Source organism: Oncorhynchus nerka, linkage group LG27 (genome assembly GCF_034236695.1).
Source record: "Oncorhynchus nerka isolate Pitt River linkage group LG27, Oner_Uvic_2.0, whole genome shotgun sequence".
Taxonomy (NCBI): Eukaryota; Metazoa; Chordata; class Actinopteri; order Salmoniformes; family Salmonidae; genus Oncorhynchus; species Oncorhynchus nerka.
Window position 1 is genome coordinate 98668868 of NC_088422.1, and position 24859 is coordinate 98693726.

General features: G+C 43.6%; 1 protein-coding gene across 1 annotated transcript in view; it reads right to left on the reverse strand.

Annotated features, from left to right (window-relative positions):
• The window catches only part of dis3l (DIS3 like exosome 3'-5' exoribonuclease), a 57833-nt gene extending 34404 nt beyond the window's left edge, over positions 1-23429 (reverse strand). The window contains 9 exon segments of the mRNA XM_065011200.1: positions 22-183; positions 293-462; positions 934-1110; positions 3262-3340; positions 6419-6586; positions 9066-9201; positions 11191-11319; positions 22507-22663; positions 23160-23429. Of these exon segments, the coding sequence (XP_064867272.1) occupies positions 22-183; positions 293-462; positions 934-1110; positions 3262-3340; positions 6419-6586; positions 9066-9201; positions 11191-11319; positions 22507-22663; positions 23160-23289 (1308 nt within the window). The 5' untranslated portion in view covers positions 23290-23429.
• Positions 23430-24859: the final 1430 nt, after the last annotated feature.

Consider the following 24859-nt stretch of genomic DNA (forward strand, 5'->3'; position numbering starts at 1 on the left):
GTGTATTATACTATACCCTACCTGCGCCTCAGAGAAAGGAGGTACGTGGATGCAGTTCTCTATGAGGATGGTTTGGACCTCAGTCTCCAGCTCCCCAGCCCGGCCCAGAACCCTGACACTGTGTCCGTTAGGGTAGAGGGAGGTGCTGTCCCACGAGTCCAGACGAACTATCACCCGGTGATCCTGGAGAGACGGAGGAGATGACAGGCTTCATGTCCTTTCAACAGTCAGAGACTTAAAGCAAGTTCACCTGATTCAACCACTCTACTAATCATCAAGTCTTTTGTCTGACCTGTAGTTTGTCAGCCTGTTGGGTGCTGATTCGGATCTTGGGGATGCGTTGGTCCCAGGGCGTGGCCAGGATACGTTGGGAGTTCCTGCTCTGTGATTGGGTCTCCTCCTTGGGGGGAAAGGTCACGACATAGTCCCTCCAGTTCCTCTGAAGGATCCCTACCACACGACCTGGAGGGAAGAGGGAGGGGTGAGAGAGGTAAGGAGGGAGGAGAGAGGGAGGAGAGAGGGAGAAGATAGAGAGTAGGGGGAGAGAGAGGGAGAAGAGAGAGAGGAGAGGGAGGGAGGCGAGAGAGAGGAGGGGGAGAGAGAGGGAGAAGAGGGAAGAGAGAGGAGAGGGAGAAGGACGAGAGAGAGGAGGGGGAGAGAGAGGGATAAGAGAGAGAGGAGGGGAGAAGGAGGGGGAAGAGAGAGGAGGTGGAGAGAGAAGAGAGAGAGGGAGAAGAGAGAGAGGAGTAAATTATATGTTACATGAATGTAATTCTCATCTTTATACTGTATGTACTGTCTAGTATCTCATCCATTCAGGAAAGACAGAGGTGAGTAATTGAGACAGGAATTAGGTCAGTAGTGTGTGTGTGTGTGTGTGTGTGTGTGTGTGTGTGTGTGTGTGTGTGTGTGTGTGTGTGTGTGTGTGTGTACCCGTGGCCATGGGTTGGCTCTGTGTCTCGTCTCCCTTCTCTTCCCCCTGTCCCTCCGTCAGGGCCGTGGTTCTCCCCCTCCACTCCCCCTTCGGCAACAGCTCCACGGCAACCATATCGCCATGCACCGCCCGGTTACGATTCTTCCCCCCACACACCAGCACATCACTGTTCAGCTCTGGGAGAGGATGTACAGTGACAGACGTTGTTGTGTTTTTTTCTGGCTCTGGTCCTCCAGCACTTTGGATTTGAAATGATATGACGATGATGAGGTTAACGTGCAGACTGGCAGCTTTCATTTGAGGGGATTTTATCATCTATATATTTGTGTACAGAGGCAGCAGGGTAGCCTAGTGGTTAGAGTGGAGGGGCGGCAGGGTAGCCTAGTGGTTAGAGTGGAGGGGCGGCAGGGTAGCCTAGTGGTTAGAGTGGAGGGAGGGGCGGCAGGGTAGCCTAGTGGTTAGAGTGGAGGGGAGGGCGGCAGGGTAGCCTAGTGGTTAGAGTGGAGGGGGCGGCAGGGTAGCCTAGTGGTTAGAGTGGAGGGGCGGCAGGGTAGCCTAGTGGTTAGAGTGGAGGGGCGGCAGGGTAGCCTAGTGGTTAGAGTGGAGGGGCGGCAGGGTAGCCTAGTGGTTAGAGTGGAGGGGGCGGCAGGGTAGCCTAGTGGTTAGAGTGGAGGGGGCGGCAGGGTAGCCTAGTGGTTAGAGTGGAGGGGGCGGCAGGGTAGCCTAGTGGTTAGAGTGGAGGGGCGGCAGCGTAGCCTAGTGGTTAGAGCGTTGGACTAGTAACCGGAAGGTTGCAAGTTCAAATCCCTGAGCTGACAAGGTACGAATCTGTCGTTCTGTCCCTGAACAGGCAGTTAACCCACTGTTCCTAGGCCATCATTGAAAATAAGAATTTGTTCTTAACTGACTTGCCTAGTTAAATAAAGGTAAAAAAAAACAACAAAAAAAACATCGTCCCCCCATTTTAGGGGTCCAAACGTTTTGGCACAAATTCACTTCTATTTGTATTAAAGTTGTAAAAAGTGAAGTATTTGGTTCATGGTACTCAATGACGACATCAAGCTTGTGACTCTACACATTTGCCGTTTGTTGTGGTTGTTTTTTGTGCCCAATAGAAATGAATGGTAAATCATGTTTGATTGTAAATAAGAATAGTCTACATTAATGTGGAATCTACCCTGATTAAGGATAATCCTGAATGTGAATAATGATGAGTGAGAAAGTTACAGACCCACAAAATATCATACCCCCAAGACATGCTAACCTCCCCCCTATTACAATAACAGAGGAGATTAGCATGTTATATCCTAGCCCCAAGACATGCTAAACTTCTCCCCATTACAATAACAGAGGAGATTAGCATGTTATATCATACCCCAAGACATGCTAACCTCCCCCTATTACAATAACAGAGGAGATTAGCATGTTATATCCTAGCCCCAAGACATGCTAACATCCCCCTATTACAATAACAGAGGAGATTAGCATGTTATATCATACCCCCAAGACATGCTAACCTCCCCCCTATTACAATAACAGAGGAGATTAGCATGTTATATCCTAGCCCCAAGACATGCTAACCTCCCCCCTATTACAATAACAGAGGAGATTAGCATGTTATATCCTAGCCCCAAGACATGCTAACCTCCCCCTATTACAATAACAGAAGAGATTAGCATGTTATATCCTAGCCCCAAGACATGCTAACCTCCCCCCTATTACAATAACAGAGGAGATTAGCATGTTATATCATAGCCCCAAGACATGCTAACCTCCCCCCTATTACAATAACAGAGGAGATTAGCATGTTATATCCTAGCCCCAAGACATGCTAACCTCCCCCTATTACAATAACAGAAGAGATTAGCATGTTATATCCTAGCCCCAAGACATGCTAACCACCCCCCTATTACAATAACAGAGGAGATTAGCATTTTTAAGGGGGTATGATATTTGTGCGTCTGTAACTTTCTCTCTCATCATTATTCCTGATTCATGTAGGATGACCTGTAATCATGGTATCAGTAATATACTCAACTGGGTCAGAACGTCTGCAGGTACTCCTGAACATAGAAACAGAATCTCATTATGCCCTGATTGACTTGAATGGGCTGGGCCAGTTCTACTCATTCTAGTTCTGTGCTCCTGAAGACCAAAAGACATGCACAAGGTAATGATACACTGGCTGATAATATAGGGGATGTTTTATCCTGTGTTCAGTATGTGTAGGCTATGTGATCCCTGCGGGGGAATTGAACCCACAACCTTACGCTGAAGGTCAAACAGAACAGTTTGAGGTCATAGGTCGGTTTTGTTGTGGAACTCACCTGAGCTCTTGTTAGAAGAGCCCTCAAAACGGACGAAGGCTTCATGCTGGGCCCTGTGCTTGTTCACATTCAGAGTGCCCTGGAATGGAGGGACAGAGACACAGAAGACTTAGTACCCTGGAATGGAAGGACAGAGAGACAGAAGACTTAGTGCCCTGGAATGGAGGGACAGAGAGACAGAAGACTTAGTGCCCTGGAATGGAGAGACAGAGAAACAGAAGACTTAGTACCCTGGAATGGAGGGACAGAAGACTTAGTACCCTGGAATGGAGGGACAGAGAGACAGAAGACTTAGTACCCTGGAATGGAGGGACAGAGACAGAAGACTTAGTGCCCTGGAATGGAAGGACAGAGAGACAGAAGACTTAGTACCCTAGAATGGAAGGACAGAGAGACAGAGAGACAGAATACTTAGTACCCTAGAATGGAAGGACAGAGAGACAGAAGACTTAGTACCCTAGAATGGAAGGACAGAGAGACAGAGAGACAGAAGACTTAGTGCCCTGGAATGGAAGGACAGAAGACTTAGTGCCCTGGAATGGAAGGACAGAAGATTTAGTGCCCTGGAATAGAAGGACAGAAGACTTAGTACCCTGGAATGGAAAGACAGAAGACTTAGTGCCCTGGAATGGAAGGACAGAAGACTTAGTGCCCTGGAATGGAAGGACAGAAGACTTAGTGCCTTGGATTGGAAGGACAGAAAACTTAGTGCCCTGGAATGGAAGGACAGAAGACTAGTACCCTGGAATGGAAGGACAGAAGACTTAGTGCCCTGGAATGGAAGGACAGAAGACTTAGTGCCCTGGAATGGAAGGACAGAAGACTTAGTACCCTGGAATGGAAGGACAGAAGTTTGGTGCCCTGGAATGGAAGGACAGAAGACTTAGTGCCCTGGAATGGAAGGACAGAAGACTTAGTGCCCTGGAATGGAAGGACAGAAGACTTAGTACCCTGGAATGGAAGGACAGAAGACTTAGTGCCCTGGAATGGAAGGACAGAAGACTTAGTGCCCTGGAATAGAAGGACAGAAGACTTAGTACCCTGGAATGGAAGGACAGAAGACTTAGTGCCCTGGAATGGAAGGACAGAAGACTCAGTGCCCTGGAATGGAAGGACAGAAGACTTAGTGCCCTGGAATGGAAGGACAGAAGACTTAGTGCCCTGGAATGGAAGGACAGAAGACTTAGTGCCCTGGAATGAAAGGACAGAGAAGAAAACTTTTTTTAAATGTTTTTTTTTTATGTCATTTAGCAGACGCTCATATCCAGAGCAACTTATAGGAGCAATTAGGGTTAAGTGCCTTGTTCAAGGGCACATCGGGCAGATTTCACCTAGTCAGCTCTAGGATTCGAATCAGCAACCTTTTGGTTACTGGCCTAACTGCTTAACCGCTAGGCTAGCACCCAGCCCACATTGGGGGGACATTTTCATTTCACAGAAATTTGTATTTTTTTGTGTTTTCGGTGTTTGCTTTTCTCCAGAGTTGTTGTGTTTGTAGGCCTCAAAATGTCTGTCGAGGAGGATCTTCACATCTGGGTGTAATTTGGAATAAAGAGGAGGACCTTCACATCTGGGTGTAGTTTGGAGTAAAGAGAAGGACCTTCACATCTGAGTGTAGTTTGGAGTAAAGAGGAACTTCACATCTGAGTGTAGTTTGGAGAAAAGAGGAGGATCTTCACATCTGGGTGTAGTTTGGAGAAAAGAGGACCTTCACATCTGAGTGTAGTTTGGAGTAAAGAGGACCTTCACATCTGAGTGTAGTTTGGAGTAAAGATGACCTTCACATCTGGGTGTAGTTTGGAGTAAAGAGGACCTTCACATCTGAGTGTAGTTTGGAGTAAAGGGGAGGACCTTCACATCTGAGTGTAGTTTGGAGAAAAGAGGATCTTCACATCTGGGTGTAGTTTGGAGAAAAGAGGAGGATCTTCACATCTGGGTGTAGTTTGGAGAAAAGAGGAGGATCTTCACATCTGGGTGTAGTTTGGAGAAAAGAGGATCTTCACATCTGAGTGTAGTTTGGAGAAAAGAGGATCTTCACATCTGAGTGTAGTTTGGAGTAAAGGGGAGGACCTTCACATCTGAGTGTAGTTTGGAGAAAAGAGGATCTTCACATCTGGGTATAGTTTGGAGAAAAGAGGAGGATCTTCACATCTGGGTGTAGTTTGGAATAAAGAGGAGGACCTTCACATCTGAGTGTAGTTTGGAATAAAGAGGAGGACCTTCACATCTGAGTGTATTTTGGAGTAAAGAGGAGGACCTTCACATCTGAGTGTAGTTTGGAGTAAAGAGGAGGACCTTCACATCTGGGTGTAGTTTGGAGTAAAGAGGACCTTCACATCTGGGTGTAGTTTGGAATAAAGAGGAGGACCTTCACATCTGGGTGTAGTTTGGAATAAAGAGGAGGACCTTCACATCTGGGTGTAGTTTGGAGTAAAGAGGATGACCTTCACATCTGGGTGTAGTTTGGAATAAAGAGGAGGACCTTCACATCTGAGTGTAGTTTGGAGTAAAGAGGAGGACCTTCACATCTGAGTGTAGTTTGGAGTAAAGAGGAGGACCTTCACATCTGGGTGTAGTTTGGAATAAAGAGGAGGAACTTCACATCTGGGTGTAGTTTGGAATAAAGAGGAGGACCTTCACATCTGGGTGTAGTTTGGAATAAAGAGGAGGACCTTCACATCTGGGTGTAGTTTGGAGTAAAGAGGAGGACCTTCACATCTGAGTGTAGTTTGGAATAAAGAGGAGGACCTTCACATCTGGGTGTAGTTTGGAATAAAGAGGAGGACCTTCACATCTGGGTGTAGTTTGGAATAAAGAGGAGGACCTTCACATCTGGGTGTAGTTTGGAATAAAGAGGAGGACCTTCACATCTGGGTGTAGTTTGGAATAAAGAGGAGGACCTTCACATCTGAGTGTAGTTTGGAATAAAGAGGAGGACCTTCACATCTGGGTGTAGTTTGGAGAAAAGAGGAGGACCTTCACACCTGACACAGTCTGCTCTTCATGACTTTATGTGTTCCACTGAGGAGAGATGTTACAGTGTGCTTCTGAGTGTGCTCTCTCACACACACACACACACACACACACACACACACACACACACAGTCTCAACTGTCACACACTGCTGTTCAAACACAGACACACCCCCTCCACCTGCCTGTATGTATCGGCCAGACTTAATGCCAGCCTCCAGGACCTCGGCAGGCAGGTGTTCAGTGTACTCTCTCTCCGTCCCCTCGCTCTCTTTCTCCTGCAGGGACTGAGCGATGGAGCAGTACAGCTCCAGGGCAGCCTGCAGCTCCGGCCAGAACGTCTGCAGGTACTCCTGAACATAGAAACAGAATCTCATTATCTCCTGATTGACTTGAATGGGCTGGGCCAGTTCTACTCATTCTAGTTCTGTGCTCCTGAAGACCAAGAGACATGCACAAGGTAACGATACACTGGCTGACAATATAGGGGATGTTTTATCCTGTGTTCAGTATGTGTAGGCTATGTGATCCCTGCGGGGGAATTGAACCCACAACCCTGGGTCTCACTCTTACCAACGGAGCCACACAGGACCGACAACATAGTATACACTATACCAACGGAATGAAAACTGATCTGAACCCAACCCGGCTTCTTGTATGGGTCCTTTTGACTGATGTTCCCTGAGGTTCCATTACCCAGGTATTCACCTATAGAGATTCAGTATTCAGCAGGGTTCTCATTACCCAGGTATTCACCTATAGAGGTTCAGTATTCAGCAGGGTTCTCATTACCCAGGTATTCACCTATAGAGGAGTATTCAGCAGGGTTCTCATTACCCAGGTATTCACCTATAGAGGTTCAGTATTCAGCAGGGTTCTCATTACCCAGGTATTCACCTATAGAGATTCAGTATTCAACAGGGTTCTCATTACCCAGGTATTCACCTATAGAGATTCAGTATTCAGCAGGGTTCTCATTACCCAGGTATTCACCTATAAAGGTTCAGTATTCAGCAGGGTTCTCATTACCCAGGTATTCACCTATAGAGATTCAGTATTCAGCAGGGTTCTCATTACCCAGGTATTCACCTATAAAGGTTCAGTATTCAGCAGGGTTCTCATTACCCAGGTATTCTCCTATAGAGGAGTATTCAGCAGGGTTATTTCTCATTACCCAGGTATTCACCTATAGAGGATCAGTATTCAGCAGGGTTCTCATTACCCAGGTATTCACCTATAGAGGATCAGTATACCATGGAGTCATTTTTAGAGATTCAGTTTTCAGCAGGGTTCTCATTACCCAGGTATTCACCTATAGAGATTCAGTATTCAGCAGGGTTCTCATTACCAAGGTATTCACCTATAGAGATTCAGTATTCAGCAGGGTTCTCATTACCCAGTATTCAGCAGGGTTCTCATTACCCAGGTATCCACCTATAGAGGATCAGTATACCATGGAGTCATTTTTACCTATAGAGATGCAGTATTCAGCAGGGTTCTCATTACCCATGTATTCACCTATAGAGATTCAGTATTCAGCAGGGTTCTCATTACCCAGGTATTCACCTATAGAGATTCATTATTCAGTAGGATTCTCATTACCCAGGTATTCACATATAGAGGTTCAGTATTCAGCAGAGTTCTCATTACCCAGGTATTCACCTATAGAGGATCAGTATTCAGCAGGGTTCTCATTACCCAGGTATTCACCTATAGAGGAGTATTCAGCAGAGTTCTCATTACCCAGGTATTCACCTATAGAGGATCAGTATTCAGCAGGGTTCTCATTACCCAGGTATTCACCTATAGAGATTCAGTATTCAGCAGGGTTCTCATTACCCAGGTATTCACCTATAGAGGATCAGTATACCATGGAGTCATTTTTAGAGATTCAGTTTTCAGCAGGGTTCTCATTACCCAGGTATTCACCTATAGAGATTCAGTATTCAGCAGGGTTCTCATTACCCAGGTATTCACCTATAGAGATTCAGTATTCAGCAGGGTTCTCATTACCCAGGTATTCTCCTATAGAGGATCAATATACCATGGATTCATCTTTAATCATGTTAGCACCATTCAAGGGCAATGGGACAGAACAGGCATTTGAGTACCTGGCGTGTACTATAGTGTGTACCTGTGTACAGAGGAAGTAGTCACCACAGTTGAGGCTGTGTGTACTATAGTGTGTACCTGTGTACAGAGGAAGTAGTCACCACAGTTGAGGCTGTGTGTACTATAGTGTTGTACCTGTGTACAGAGGAAGTAGTCACCACAGTTGAGGCTGTGTGTACTATAGTACCTGTGTACAGAGGACGTAGTCACCACAGTTGAGGCTGTGTGTACTATAGTGTTTACCTGTGTACAGAGGACGTAGTCACCACAGTTGAGGCTGTGTGTACTATAGTGTTGTACCTGTGTACAGAGGACGTAGTCACCACAGTTGAGGCTGTGTGTACTATAGTGTTGTACCTGTGTACAGAGGAAGTAGTCACCACAGTTGAGGCTGTGTGTACTATAGTGTTGTACCTGTGTACAGAGGAAGTAGTCACCACAGTTGAGGCTGTGTGTACTATAGTGTTGTACCTGTGTACAGAGGAAGTAGTCACCACAGTTGAGGCTGTGTGTACTATAGTGTTTACCTGTGTACAGAGGACCACAGTTGAGGCTGTGTCACCACTAGTTGACCTGTGTGTGTACTACAGTTGAGGCTGTGTACCTGTGTACCTGAGGAGGAAGTAGTCACCACAGTTGAGGCTGTGTGTACTATAGTGTTTACCTGTGTACAGAGGACGTAGTCACCACAGTTGAGGCTGTGTGTACTATAGTGTTTACCTGTGTACAGAGGACGTAGACTCCACAGTTGAGGCTGCTGTACTCTGCCACAGCGGTCTGGTCTTCAGTGATCATCACCACTGGCTTCAGACCTGCCAGGTGGTCATGGTACCACACCGCAGCATGATACACACACCTACAGGGAGGGAGACGAGGACACACCTGCATTACCACACACCTACAGGGAGGGAGACGAGGACACACCTGCATTACCATACAAATACACACACCTACAGGGAGGGAGACGAGGACACACCTGCATTACCACACAGATACACACATCTACAGGGAGGGAGACGAGGACACACCTGCATTACCACACACCTACAGGGAGGGAGACGAGGACACACCTGCATTACCATACAGATACACACACCTACAGGGAGGGAGACGAGGACACACCTGCATTACCACACAGATACACACACCTACAGGGAGGGAGACGAGGACACACCTGCATTACCATACAGATACACACAACTACAGGGAGGGAGACAAGGACACACCTGCATTACCATACAGATACACACACCTACAGGGAGGGAGACGAGGACACACCTGCATTACCATACAGATACACACACCTACAGGGAGGGAGACGAGGACACACCTGCATTACCATACAGATACACACACCTACAGGGAGGGAGACGAGGACACACCTGCATTACCACACACATACAGAGGAGGAGGATGAAGGCAGAGGAGGATGAAGACAGAGGAGGAAGAAGGCAGAGGAGGAAGAAGGCAGAGGAGGAAGAAGGCAGAGGAGGATGAAGGCAGAGGAGGATGAAGGCAGAAGAAGGCGGAGGAAGAAGAAGGCGGAGGATGAAGGCGGAGGAGGATTTTATTTTATTTATTTTACCAGTCAAGTCAGTTAATAACAAATTCTTATTTTCAATGACGGCCTAGGAACAGTGGGTTAACTGCCTTGTTCAGGGGCAGAACGACAGATTTTTACCTTGTCAACTCAGGGATTCGATCTACCAACCTTTCAGTTACTGGCCCAACACTCTAACCACTAGGCTACCTTTCAGTTACTGGCCCAACACTCTAACCACTAGGCTACCTTTCAGTTACTGACCAACACTCTAACCACTAGGCTACCTTTCAGTTACTGGCCCAACACTCTAACCACTAGGCTACCTTTCAGTTACTGGCCCAACGCTCTAACCACTAGGCTACCTTTCAGTTACTGGCCCAACACTCTAACCACTAGGCTACCTTTCAGTTACTGGCCCAACACTCTAACCACTAGGCTACCTTTCAGTTACTGGCCCAACACTCTAACCACTAGGCTACCTTTCAGTTACTGGCCCAACACTCTAACCACTAGGCTACCTTTCAGTTACTGGCCCAACACTCTAACCACTAGGCTACCTTTCAGTTACTGGCCCAACACTCTAACCACTAGGCTACCTTTCAGTTACTGGCCCAACACTCTAACCACTAGGCTACCTTTCAGTTACTGGCCCAACACTCTAACCACTAGGCTACCTTTCAGTTACTGGCCCAACACTCTAACCACTAGGCTACCTTTCAGTTACTGACCAACACTCTAACCACTAGGCTACCTTTCAGTTACTGACCCAACACTCTAACCACTAGGCTACCTTTCAGTTACTGACCAACACTCTAACCACTAGGCTACCTTTCAGTTACTGGCCCAACACTCTAACCACTAGGCTACCTTTCAGTTACTGGAACATCTAACCACTAGGCTACCTTTCAGTTACTGGCCCAACACTCAACCACTGGGCTGCCATTCAGTTACTGGCCCAACACTCTAACCACTAGGCTACCTTTCAGGGGCAGTAGGAATGGCCCAACACTCTAACCTGGAACTCGTTGGCAAACAGGATACAGTGATGACTAGGCTCCTTCAGTTACTGGCCCAACACTTGTAACCACTAGGCTACCTTTCATTTTCTGGCCCAACACTCAAACCACTAGGCTGATATAAAGTTACTGGCCCAACAAATAACCAAATAGGCTACATAAACAACGTTTAAAAAGATACTGGCCCAAACTAGCAGACCACTAGGCTACCCGCCACCCCAGGATGAAGGAGGAGGATGAAGGCGGAGGATGAAGGCGGAGGAGGTGGTGTAGGAAGGCCACTCACCTGGTCTGCCATTTGTCCTGCGGCACTCCCTTTTCTCTGGGGCAGTAGGAATACTCCTGGAACTCGTTGGCAAACAGGATACAGTGATGACGGGGGTCCTTCAGCAAGCTGCGTAGCCGGTTGTACTGCCTGATAGAAAACAATTCATTTTCTACTCAAAGTGCATCGTTGTGCTGATATAAAGTGGGATAAAACAAATACCGTAAAATAGTAGACAAGACATAAACAACGTAAAAGTTAAAAAGATAACAAGAAATAGCAGAGAGGGCAACTCATGAAGTATGGTCTCATGAAGTACCATGAAGTACCATGAAGTATTGTCTCATGAAGTACCATGAAGTACCATGAAGTATTGTCTCATGAAGTACCATGAAGTATGGTCTCATGTAGTACCATGAAGTATGGTCTCATGTAGTACCATGAAGTACCATGAAGTATGGTCTCATGTAGTACCATGAAGTACCATGAAGTATGGTCTCATGAAGTACCATGAAGTATGGTCTCATGTAGTACCATGAAGTATGGTCTCATGTAGTACCATGAAGTACCATGAAGTCTGGTCTCATGTAGTACCATGAAGTATGGTCTCATGTAGTACCATGAAGTACCATGAAGTCTGGTCTCATGTAGTACCATGAAGTATGGTCTCATGTAGTACCATGAAGTATGGTCTCATGTAGTACAATGAAGTATGGTCTCATGAAGTACCATGAAGTACCATGAAGTATGGTCTCATGAAGTACCATGAAGTACCATGAAGTATTGTCTCATGAAGTACCATGAAGTATGGTCTCATGAAGTACCATGAAGTATGGTCTCATGTAGTACCATAAAGTATGGTCTCATGAAGTACCATGAAGTATGTTCTCATGAAGTACCATGAAGTATTGTCTCATGTAGTACCATGAAGTACCATGAAGTATGGTCTCATGTAGTACCATGAAGTACCATGAAGTATGGTCTCATGAAGTACCATGAAGTATGGTCTCATGTAGTACCATGAAGTATTGTCTCATGTAGTACCATGAAGTACCATGAAGTATGGTCTCATGAAGTACCATGAAGTATGGTCTCATGAAGTACCATGAAGTATGGTCTCATGAAGTACCATGAAGTATGGTCTCATGTAGTACCATGAAGTACCATGAAGTATGGTCTCATGTAGTACCATGAAGTATGGTTTCATGAAGTACCATGAAGTATGGTCTCATGTAGTACCATAAAGTATGGTCTCATGAAGTACCATGAAGTATGGTCTCATGAAGTACCATGAAGTACCATGAAGTATAGTCTCATGATGTACCATGAAGTACCATGAAGTATGGTCTCATGATGTACCATGAAGTACCATGAAGTATGGTCTCATGTAGTACCATGAAGTATGGTCTCATTAAGTACCATGAAGTATGGTCTCATGAAGTACCATGAAGTATGGTCTCATGTAGTACCATAAAGTATGATCTCATGAAGTACCATGAAGTATGTTCTCATGAAGTACCATGAAGTATTGTCTCATGAAGTACCATAAAGTATTGTCTCATGAAGTACCATAAAGTATGGTCTCATGAAGTACCATGAAGTATGGTCTCATGTAGTACCATGAAGTATTGTCTCATGAAGTACCATGAAGTATGGTCTCATGAAGTACCATGAAGTATGGTCTCATGAAGTACCATGAAGTACCATGAAGTATGGTCTCATGAACCAATCTGGGCAACCATAGACATACATAACACCTAGACAGGAACAAAAACACATACATCACCCATGTCACACCCTGACCTAACCAAAATAATAAAGAAAACAAAAAATACTAAGGTCAGGGCGTGACAACTATTTATATTTTTGACAACTTTAACGTCCTTACATTCCTAAAGAAAATGATGTATTTTTTATTCCATACATTTTCCCTGACACCTAAAAGTACTCGTTACATTTTGAATCCTAGCAGGACAGGAAAATTGTCTAATTCACACACTTGTCAAGAGAACATCCCTGGTCACCACTACTGCCTCTGATCTGGTGGACTCACTAAACAGAGAACATCCTTGGTCACCACTACAGCCTCTGATCTGGCGGACTCACTAAACACATGCTTGGTTTGTAAATTATGTCTGAGTGTTGGAGCGTGCCTCTGGCTATTTGTAAATTAAAAAACACAAGAAAATGATTCCGTCTGGTTTGCTTTATATAAGGAATTTAAATTATTTATACTTTTACTTTGACTTTTGATACTTCAGTATATTTGAGCAATTATATTTATTTGTAATACTTTAAGTATATTTAAAACCAAATACTTTCAGACTTTTAAGTAGTAAGTAGTATTTTACTGGCTGACTTTCACTTAAGTCATTTTATATTAAGGTATCTTTACTTCTACTCAGGTATGACAGTACTTTTTCCACCACTGCTAATAACCTCGTAGCCTAATAACCTAGTAGCCTACAGTATGTAGCCTAATAACCTCGTAGCCTACAGTATGTAGCCTAATAACCTCGTAGCCTACAGTATGTAGCCTAATAACCTCGTAGCCTAATAACCTTGTAGCCTACAGTATGTAGCCTAATAACCTCGTAGCCTACAGTATGTAGCCTAATAACCTCGTAGCCTAATAACCTAGTAGCCTACAGTATGTAGCCTAATAACCTCGTAGCCTACAGTATGTAGCCTAATAACCTCGTAGCCTAATAACCTTGTAGCCTACAGTATGTAGCTTAATAACCTTGTAGCCTAATAACCTCGTAGTCTACAGTATGTAGCCTAATAACCTCGTAGCCTAATAACCTTGTAGCCTACAGTATGTAGCCTAATAACCTTGTAGCCTACAGTATGTAGCCTAATAACCTCGTAGCCTACAGTATGTAGCCTAATAACCTTGTAGCCTACAGTATGTAGCCTAATAACCTAGTAACCTACAGTATGTAGCCTAGTAACCTTGTAGCCTACAGTATGTAGCCTAATAACCTAGTAGCCTAATAACCTTGTAGCCTACAGTATGTAGTCTAATAACCTTGTAGCCTACAGTATGTAGCCTAATAACCTTGTAGCCTACAGTATGTAACCTAGTAACCTACAGTATGCAGCCTAATAACCTAGTAGCCTAATAACCTTGTAGCCTACAGTATGTAAACCAGTAACCTACAGTATGTAGCCTAATAACCTAGTAGCCTAATAACCTTGTAGCCTACAGTATGTAGCCTAATAACCTAGTAGCCTAATAACCTTGTAGCCTAATAACATTGTAGCCTACAGTATGTAACCTAATAACCTTGTAGCCTACAGTATGTAACCTAATAACCTTGTAGCCTACAGTATGTAACCTAATAACCTCGTAGCCTACAGTATGTAACCTAATAACCTTGTAGCCTACAGTATATAGCCTAATAACCTTGTAGCCTAATAACCTTGTAGCCTACAGTATGTAGCCTAATAACCTAGTAGCCTACAGTATGTAGCCTAATAACCTAGTAGCCTAATAACCTTGTAGCCTACAGTATGTAACCTAGTAACCTTGTAGCCTACAGTATGTAACCTAATAACCTTGTATCCTACAGTATGTAACCTAATAACCTTGTAGCCTAATAACCTAGTAGCCTAATAACCTAGTAGCCTACAGTATGTAGCCTAATAACCTCGTAGCCTAATAACCTTGTAGCCTACAGTATGTAGCCTAATAACCTTGTAGCCTAATAACCTCGTAGCCTACAGTATGTAGCCTAATAACCTCATAGCCTAATAACCTTTTAGCCTACAGTATGTAGCCTAATAACCTTGTAGCCTACAGTATGTAGCCTAATAACCTTGTAGCCTACAGTATGTAGCCTAATAACCTCGTAGCCTACAGTATGTAGCCTAATAACCTTGTAGCCTACAGTATGTAGCCTAATAACCTAGTAGCCTAATAACCTTGTAGCCTACAGTATGTAGTCTAATAACCTTGTAGCCTACAGTATGTAGCCTAATAACCTTGTAGCCTACAGTATGTAACCTAGTAACCTACAGTATGCAGCCTAATAACCTAGTAGCCTAATAACCTTGTAGCCTACAGTATGTAACACAGTAACCTACAGTATGTAGCCTAATAACCTAGTAGCCTAATAACCTTGTAGCCTACAGTATGTAACCTAATAACCTTGTAGCCTACAGTATGTAACCTAATAACCTTGTAGCCTACAGTATGTAACCTAATAACCTCATAGCCTACAGTATGTAACCTAATAACCTTGTAGCCTACAGTATGTAGCCTAATAACCTTGTAGCCTAATAACCTTGTAGCCTACAGTATGTAGCCTAATAACCTAGTAGCCTACAGTATGTAGCCTAATAACCTAGTAGCCTAATAACCTTGTAGCCTACAGTATGTAACCTAGTAACCTTGTAGCCTACAGTATGTAACCTAATAACCTTGTAGCCTACAGTATGTAACCTAATAACCTTGTAGCCTAATAACCTAGTAGCCTAGTAACCTTGTAGCCTACAGTATGTAACCTAGTAACCTTGTAGCCTACAGTATGTAACCTAGTAACCTACAGTATGTAGCCTAATAACCTAGTAGCCTACAGTATGTAGCCTAATAACCTTGTAGCCTAATAACCTTGTAACCTACAGTATGTAGCCTAATAACCTAGTAGCCTAATAACCTCGTAGCCTAATAACCTCGTAGCCTACAGTATGTAGCCTAATAACCTTGTAACCTACAGTATGTAGCCTAATAACCTAGTAGCCTACAGTATGTAGCCTAATATCCTTGTAGCCTAATAACCTTGTAGCCTAACAACCTAGTAACTTACAGTATGTAGCCTAATAACCTAGTAACCTAGAGTATGTAGCCTAATAACCTAGTAGCCTACAGTATGTAGCCTAATAACCTAGTAGCCTACAGTATGTAGCCTAATAACCTTGTAGCCTAATAACCTTGTAGCCTAACAACCTAGTAACTTACAGTATGTAGCCTAATAACCTAGTAGCCTACAGTATGTAGCCTAATAACCTCGTAGCCTAATAACCTTGTAGCCTACAGTATGTAGCCTAATAACCTAGTAGCCTAATAACCGTGTAGCCTACAGTATGTAGCCTAATAACCTTGTAGCCTACAGTATATAGCCTAATAACCTTGTAGCCTACAGTATGTAACCTAATAACCTAGTAGCCTAATAACCGTGTAGCATACAGTATGTAGCCTAATAACCTAGTAGCCTACAGTATGTAGCCTAATAACCGTGTAGCCTAATAACCTTCTAGCCTAACAACCTAGTAACTGACAGTATGTAGCCTAATAACCTAGTAACCTAGAGTATGTAGCCTAATAACCTAGTAGCCTACAGTATGTAGCCTAATAACCTCGTAGCCTAATAACCTTGTAGCCTACAGTATGTAGCCTAATAACCTAGTAGCCTAATAACCGTGTAGCCTACAGTATGTAGCCTAATAACCTTGTAGCCTACAGTATATAGCCCAATAACCTTGTAGCCTACAGTATGTAACCTAATAACCTAGTAGCCTAATAACCGTGTAGCATACAGTATGTAGCCTAATAACCTTGTAGCCTAATAACCTTGTAGCCTAATAACCTTGTAGCCTACAGTATGTAACCTAATAACCTTGTAGCCTACAGTATGTAGCCTAATAACCTTGTAGCCTACAGTATGTAACCTAATAACCTTGTGGCCTAATAACCTTGTAGCCTAATAACCTTGTAGCCTAATAACCTTGTGGCCTAATAACCTTGTAGCCTACAGTATGTAACCTAGTAACCTAAAGTATGTAGCCTAATAACCTTGCAACATACAGTATGTAGCCTAATAACCTTGTAGCCTAATAACCTCGTAGCCTAATAACCTCGTAGCCTACAGTATGTAGCCTAATAACCTCGCCTAATAACCTCGTAGCCTACAGTATGTAGCCTAATAACCTCGTAGCCTACAGTATGTAGCCTAATAACCTAGTAACCTACAGTATGTAGCCTAATAACCTTGTAGGCTAATAACCTAGTAACCTACAGTATGTAGCCTAATAACCTTGTAGCCTAATAACCTTGTAGCCTAATAACCTCGTAGCCTAATAACCTTGTAGCCTAATAACCTTGTAGCCTACAGTATGTAGCCTAATAACCTAGTAGCCTAATAACCTCGTAGCCTACAGTATGTAGCCTAATAACCTTGTAGCCTAATAACCTTGTAGCCTACAGTATGTAGCCTAATAACCTAGTAACCTACAGTATGTAGCCTAGTAACCTACAGTATGTAGCCTAATAACCTTGTGACCTACAGTATGTAGCCTAATAACCTTGTAGCATACAGTATGTAACATAATAACCTTGTAGCCTAATAACCTTGTAGCCTACAGTATGTAGCCTAATAACCTTGTAGCCTACAGTATGTAGCCTAATAACCTTGTAGCCTAATAACCTTGTAGCCTACAGTATGTAGCCTAATAACCTAGTAACCTACAGTATGTAGCCTAATAACCTAGTAACCTATAATATGTAGCCTAATAACCTAGTAACCTATAATATGTAGCCTAATAACCTTGTAGCATACAGTATGTAACCTAGTAACCTACAGTATGTAGTCTAATAATATTGTAGCATACAGTATGTGATAACCTACAGTATGTGATAACCTACAGTATGTGATAACCTACAGTATGTGATAACCCATAGTATGTGATAATCCACAGTATGTGATAACCCACAGTATGTGATAACCCACAGTATGTGATAACCCACAGTATGTGATAACCTACAGTATGTGATAACCCACAGTATGTGATAACCTACAGTATGTGATAACCCACAGTATGTGATAACCTACAGTATGTGATAACCTACAGTATGTGATAACCTACAGTATGTGATAACCTACAGTATGTGATAACCTACAGTATGTGATAACCCACAGTATGTGATAACTCAATACAAATCTTTCCTACCAACAGGATAGTGTGTCAGTGGGTATAACAGAGTCTCCCTGACTCCCTGACTCAGCGGTTCGTCCTGGGGTCCCCTGTGTGTTTTAGTGAATAGAGCTCTGCAATTTAACCAACTACACAGCATGACATCAGCACAACACACACACACACACACACGGTCGCACGCACACACACACACACACACACGCGCGCGAAGACTCTGAAAAGTGAAGCCTCGTCACGTTAACGATGCAACAGATTTATAAAACGGGAGCTAACGGAAACAAAAGGAGACCAGGACGAGGCTGCTGAAAGTCTACCGGGACTGTTATTTACACTTTAGTCATCAACTCTGAAACAGGAACAAACACCAATGTGTGTGTATTGTATAAGAGCCGTATACTGTATACTGTTAGAAGGGGTGTGTATTGTATAAGAGCCGTATACTGTATAATGTTAGAAGGGGTGTGTATTGTATAAGAGCCGTATACTGTATACTGTTGGAAGGGGTGTGTATTGTATAAGAGCCGTATACTGTTAGAAGGGGTGTGTATTGTATAAGAGCCGTATACTGTATACTGTTAGAAGGGGTGTGTATTGTATAAGAGCCGTATACTGTATACTGTTAGAAGGGGTGTGTATTGTATAAGAGCCGTATACTGTATACTGTTAGAAGGGGTGTGTATTGTATAAGAGCCGTATACTGTATACTGTTAGAAGGGGTGTGTATTGTATAAGAGCCGTATACTGTATACTGTTAGAAGGGGTGTGTATTGTATAAGAGCCGTATACTGTATACTGTTAGAAGGGTGTGTATTGTATAAGAGCCGTATACTGTATACTGTTAGAAGGGGTGTGTATTGTATAAGAGCCGTATACTGTATACTGTTAGAAGGGGTGTGTATTGTATAAGAGCCGTATACTGTATACTGTTAGAAGGGGTGTGTATTGTATAAGAGCCGTATACTGTATACTGTTAGAAGGGGTGTGTATTGTATAAGAGCCGTATACTGTATACTGTTAGAAGGGGTGTGTATTGTATAAGAGCCGTATACTGTATACTGTTAGAAGGGGTGTGTATTGTATAAGAGCCGTATACTGTATACTGTTAGAAGGGGTGTGTATTGTATAAGAGCCGTATACTGTATACTGTTAGAAGGGGTGTGTATTGTATAAGAGCCGTATACTGTATACTGTTAGAAGGGGTGTGTATTGTATAAGAGCCGTATACTGTATACTGTTAGAAGGGGTGTGTATTGTATAAGAGCCTGTTACTGAGAAGGGTATTGTATAAGAGCCGTATACTATACTGTTAGAAGGGGTGTGTATTGTATAAGAGCCGTATACTGTTACTGTTAGAAGGGTGTGTATTGTATAAGAGCCGTATACTGTATACTGTTAGAAGGGGTGTGTATTGTATAAGAGCCGTATACTGTATACTGTTAGAAGGGGTGTGTATTGTATAAGAGCCGTATACTGTATACTGTTAGAAGGGGTGTGTATTGTATAAGAGCCGTATACTGTATACTGTTAGAAGGGGTGTGTATTGTATAAGAGCCGTATACTGTATACTGTTAGAAGGGGTGTGTATTGTATAAGAGCCGTATACTGTATACTGTTAGAAGGGGTGTGTATTGTATAAGAGCCGTATACTGTTAGTGTTAGAAGGGGTGTGTATTGTATAAGAGCCGTATACTGTATACTGTTAGAAGGGGCTACATTATTCATCCACAGGCCACATCCTGTATACTGTTAGAAGGGGTGTGTATTGTATAGAGCCGTATACTGTTAGAAGGGGTTGTGTTTGTACCCACTCCTGATAGGTGGATTTCTATTGAAGGTAATATGAAGGAAGTTGCCCTCTACGTGTCACTCGATCACCTCTGACGAGGACTTGAGCCTACACTACACGTCGCCTCAGAGAGGTCGCGGCATGGCCGTGGCTGTGCGGACACCTAAAGAGCTGTCTCTGAGGCGGTGTTGAGAATGCACCATTGGCCATTTAGGTTCCCGCTTGTCTTGTGTCCTCCACTATGATAGATATGTCATAAGGTGTAGGTTTAACACACCTGTGTCCTCCGCTATGATAGATATGTCATAAGGTGTAGGTTTAACACACCTGTGTCCTCCACTATGATAGGGGCTATGTCATAAGGTGTAGGTTTAACACACCTGTGTCCTCCACTATGATAGATATGTCATAAGGTGTGGTTTAACACACCTGGTTTTTTACACCTTGCCCTCTGTGTCCTCCACTATGATAGATATGTCATAAGGTGTAGGTTTAACACACCTGTGTCCTCCACTATGATAGATATGTCATAATGTGTAGGTATAACACACCTGTGTCCTCCACTATGATAGATATGTCATAATGTGTAGGTATAACACACCTGTGTCCTCCGCTATGATAGATATGTCATAATGTGTAGGTTTAACACACCTGTGTCCTCCACTATGATAGATATGTCATAATGTGTAGGTTTAACACACCTGTGTCCTCCACTATGATAGATATGTCATAAGGTGTAGGTATAACACACCTGTGTCCTCCACTATGATAGATACGTCATAAGGTGTAGGTTTAACACACCTGTGTCCTCCACTATGATAGATATGTCATAATGTGTAACTGGCATCACTCACGTCAGCAACTGGCATCACTCACATCAGCAACTGGCATCACTAACGTCAGCAACTGGCATCACTCACATCAGTAACTGGCATCACTAACGTCAGCAACTGGGATCACTCACGTCAGTAACTGGCATCACTCACGTCAGCAACTGACATCACTCACGTCAGCAACTGGCATCACTCACATCAGTAACTGGCATCACTCACATCAGTAACTGGCATCACTCACATCAGCAACGGGCATCACTCACGTCAGCAACTGGCATCACTCACATCAGTAACTGGCATCACTCACGTCAGCAACTGGCATCACTCACATCAGCAACTGGCATCACTCATGTCAGCAACTGGCATCACTTGGTTTCACTGAGCTATGGGGCTGTAGTCTCTACGGTTTACCTTGGTGTCACTGATCTTTGGGGCTGCAGTCTCTACGGTTTAGTGGTAGATGGTAGATGTCTCATTACTACTGTCTGCCCCAACACCAATGGTAGATGTCTCATTACTACTGTCTGCCCCAACACCAATGGTAGATGTCTCATTACTACTGTCTGCCCCAACACCAATGGTAGATGTCTCATTACTACTGTCTGCCCCAACACCAATGGTAGATGTCTCATTACTACTGTCTGCCTCTCACTAATGGTAGATGTCTCATTACTACTGTCTGCCCCAACACCAATGGTAGATGTCTCAGTACTACTGTCTGCCCCAACACCAATGGTAGATGTCTCATTACTACTGTCTGCCCCAACACCAATGGTAGATGTCTCAGTACCACTGTCTGCCCCAACACCAATGGTAGATGTCTCATTACTACTGTCTGCCCCAACACCAATGGTAGATGTCTCATTACTACTGTCTGCCCCAACACCAATGGTAGATGTCTCATTACTACTGTCTGCCCCAACACCAATGGTAGATGTCTCATTACTACTGTCTGCCCCAACACCAATGGTAGATGTCTCATTACTACTGTCTGCCCCAACACCAATGGTAGATGTCTCATTACTACTGTCTGCCCCAACACCAATGGTAGATGTCTCAGTCTACTACTGTCTGCCCCAACACCAATGGTAGATGTCTCATTACTACTGTCTGCCCCAACACCAATGGTAGATGTCTCATTACTACTGTCTGCCCCAACACCAATGGTAGATGTCTCATTACTACTGTCTGCCCCAACACCAATGGTAGATGTCTCATTACTACTGTCTGCCCCAACACCAATGGTAGATGTCTCATTACTACTGTCTGCCCCAACACCAATGGTAGATGTCTCAGTACTACTGTCTGCCCCAACACCAATGGTAGATGTCTCATTACTACTGTCTGCCCCAACACCAATGGTAGATGTCTCATTACTACTGTCTGCCCCAACACCAATGGTAGATGTCTCATTACTACTGTCTGCCCCAACACCAATGGTAGATGTCTCAGTACTACTGGCTGCCCCAACACCAATGGTAGATGTCTCATTACTACTGTCTGCCCCAACACCAATGGTAGATGTCTCATTACTACTGGCTGCCCCAACACCAATGGTAGATGTCTCATTACTACTGTCTGCCCCAACACCAATGGTAGATGTCTCATTACTACTGTTTGCCCCAACACCAATGGTAGATGTCTCATTACTACTGTCTGCCCTCTCACTAATGGTAGATGTGTCATTACTACTGTCTGCTCCAACACCAACGGTATGAAGGCCTAGTTACTCAACATGTGTTACAGTAATTCTCTATATGTGTAGGCGTGTAGCTCCTGTACCTGCGTCCTCTGCTGTGTTGGACAGCCTGGCAGGCAGTCTGAGTGAACACTATCCCCTGGATCTCTCTAAACTCCAGAATCTCCATAAAGTCCCTCGCCACGCCTGCATCAGGCATCACATAGTGAGTCACCTCTCCAGACAGCACCTTGCCCTCTGCTGGGACAGAACAGGGAGAGAGAGAGGGTTAATCTGTCAACTAATCAATCTAGAAAAGGGATAGTGTATGATGAGGGTGTTTGAGCAGGTGTACTCTGTCTCTGTAGGTATGAACAGGTTCAGACTCTACCATGTCTTGATGGAGATCATTTCAAACACAGCAACACTGTTGTCAACGACATCCACGTCTATTCGTAGCTATACGCATTTATGCACAGGAGTCTAAGTCGTCTTATCTACCTTTACTGTGAAGGCCATCATCATTATTTTCTTGCTATTGTACTCAGGAACTAGCTGTTAAAAGGGTGACACGTGTTGTTACGGTGTAACAACTAACATCACGTGACAGTGTGATACAAAAGAGAAACATCATCGTTTACCTTATGCCTTGTTGTAATTTAGCTAGTTAGCATGTTACATTTACGTTTCCCTAAAATTTGACGGACATCAAAAGGAAGACTTGTAGAGTATTTTATTTTGTAAAACCTGACTTTACCGTTGGCGCATTGTGCCTGACAGAGAGAGCTGTAGCAGGGAACATGTTCTCTCAAATAATGTTCCCGGACCACACGGACCTTCCGTCCTCGGGAACTCTTCAAATGCAACACCTTCTCGGTCTTAATCATTGTCACCCCGCTTCATAGAAAACGCTTTTGGGACGATTGTTTTTGAAAGATTAGCTGCTGTTGACAAGACAAGCGGGAACCGATTCCGAAGTTGTAAACAAACCATTCAAGTCCAGGAAGCACACTGCGCAGACGCCGCGGGCTCGTCGAGTTGACGTCATCAATTCCATACGCACACGTACACACACACACGCACACACACACACACACACACACTTTTTCTTACAGATTATAAATGCCAGTGTCTTTAGAAAAGCGGAAAACAATATGTTAGCATATCCAGTTTAAACCTTTGTTGGATGCAGTGCACTGTCATGAGTGATTTGAATGTGCTTGTATATCCCTGCCCTGACACCAGAAATTAAATTCCCTTTGGAAAATAAAGCTATTTAAGTCCATTTAAAGCCAAAGCGAATTGCACCGATGATTGATCTCTCAACTGATTCATTGTGACAATATGCAACAGTTTGTTTCTCCACCGATGTTAATGTTCTATGCTAATTTTTTTTGTTTTTGTTATGAGTTAATCAAACTATATAATAATCATATCCAAACCAATGTGATCTTTTGATGTTATAATTAATTATTATCGTTATATTACGTGATATTGTTTAATTAATTTTTTATTTTTAATCCCAGGACCCCGTCCCCGTTTTAGGTATCTCTTTATGTAGTGTTGTGTTGTCTCTCGTGTTGTGTTGTGTGTTTTGTCCTATATTTATATTTATATTGTAGTTTTTCTTTTCTTTTAATCCCAGGCCCCTGTTCCCGCAGGAGGTCTTTGCCTTTTGGTAGGCCGTCATTGTAAATAAGAATTTGTTCTTAATTAACTGACTTTCCTAGTTAAATAATATTTTTAATAAATAAATAAAATATATAAATATATATTTATGAATGGGCACATGTCCATGCAGGCCTGGCCAATTCGAATAGAAGTCAGTCAATTCAGGAGGTTAATTTAAATAACCATTTTTTTAAAAATATTTAAAAAACTGCATCTATTTTCAAACTGACAGCAGAAGCTATTTATGTCAAAAGTGTTTCAATAGTTTTTTTTATTTTGAATAAAAATCCCTTTCTGAACTGACTGCTTTCAATCCGAATTGACCCCAGCCCTGGTACCGGAGATGAGAGTGTATCTGAATTGACCCCAGCCCTGGTACCGGAGATGAGAGTGTATCTGAATTGACCCCAGCCCTGGTACCGGAGATGAGAGCGTATCTGAATTGACCCCAGCCCTGGTACCGGAGATGAGAGTGTATCTGAATTGACCCCAGCCCTGGTACCGGAGATGAGAGCATATCTGAATTGACCCCAGCCCTGGTACCAGAGATGAGAGTGTATCTGAATTGACCCAGCCCTGGTACCGTGACTGAATCCCCAGCCCTGGTACCGGAGATGAGAGTGTATCTGAATTGACCCCAGCCCTGGTACCGGAGATGAGAGTGTATCTGAATTGACCCCAGCCCTGGTACCAGAGATGAGAGCCTTCGTGACGTCACTGGTATTTAAATGATCCGCGCTCGAGCGCCAGTTGCAGTGAGGATAGAAGCGATGCGCGAGAGAAGTG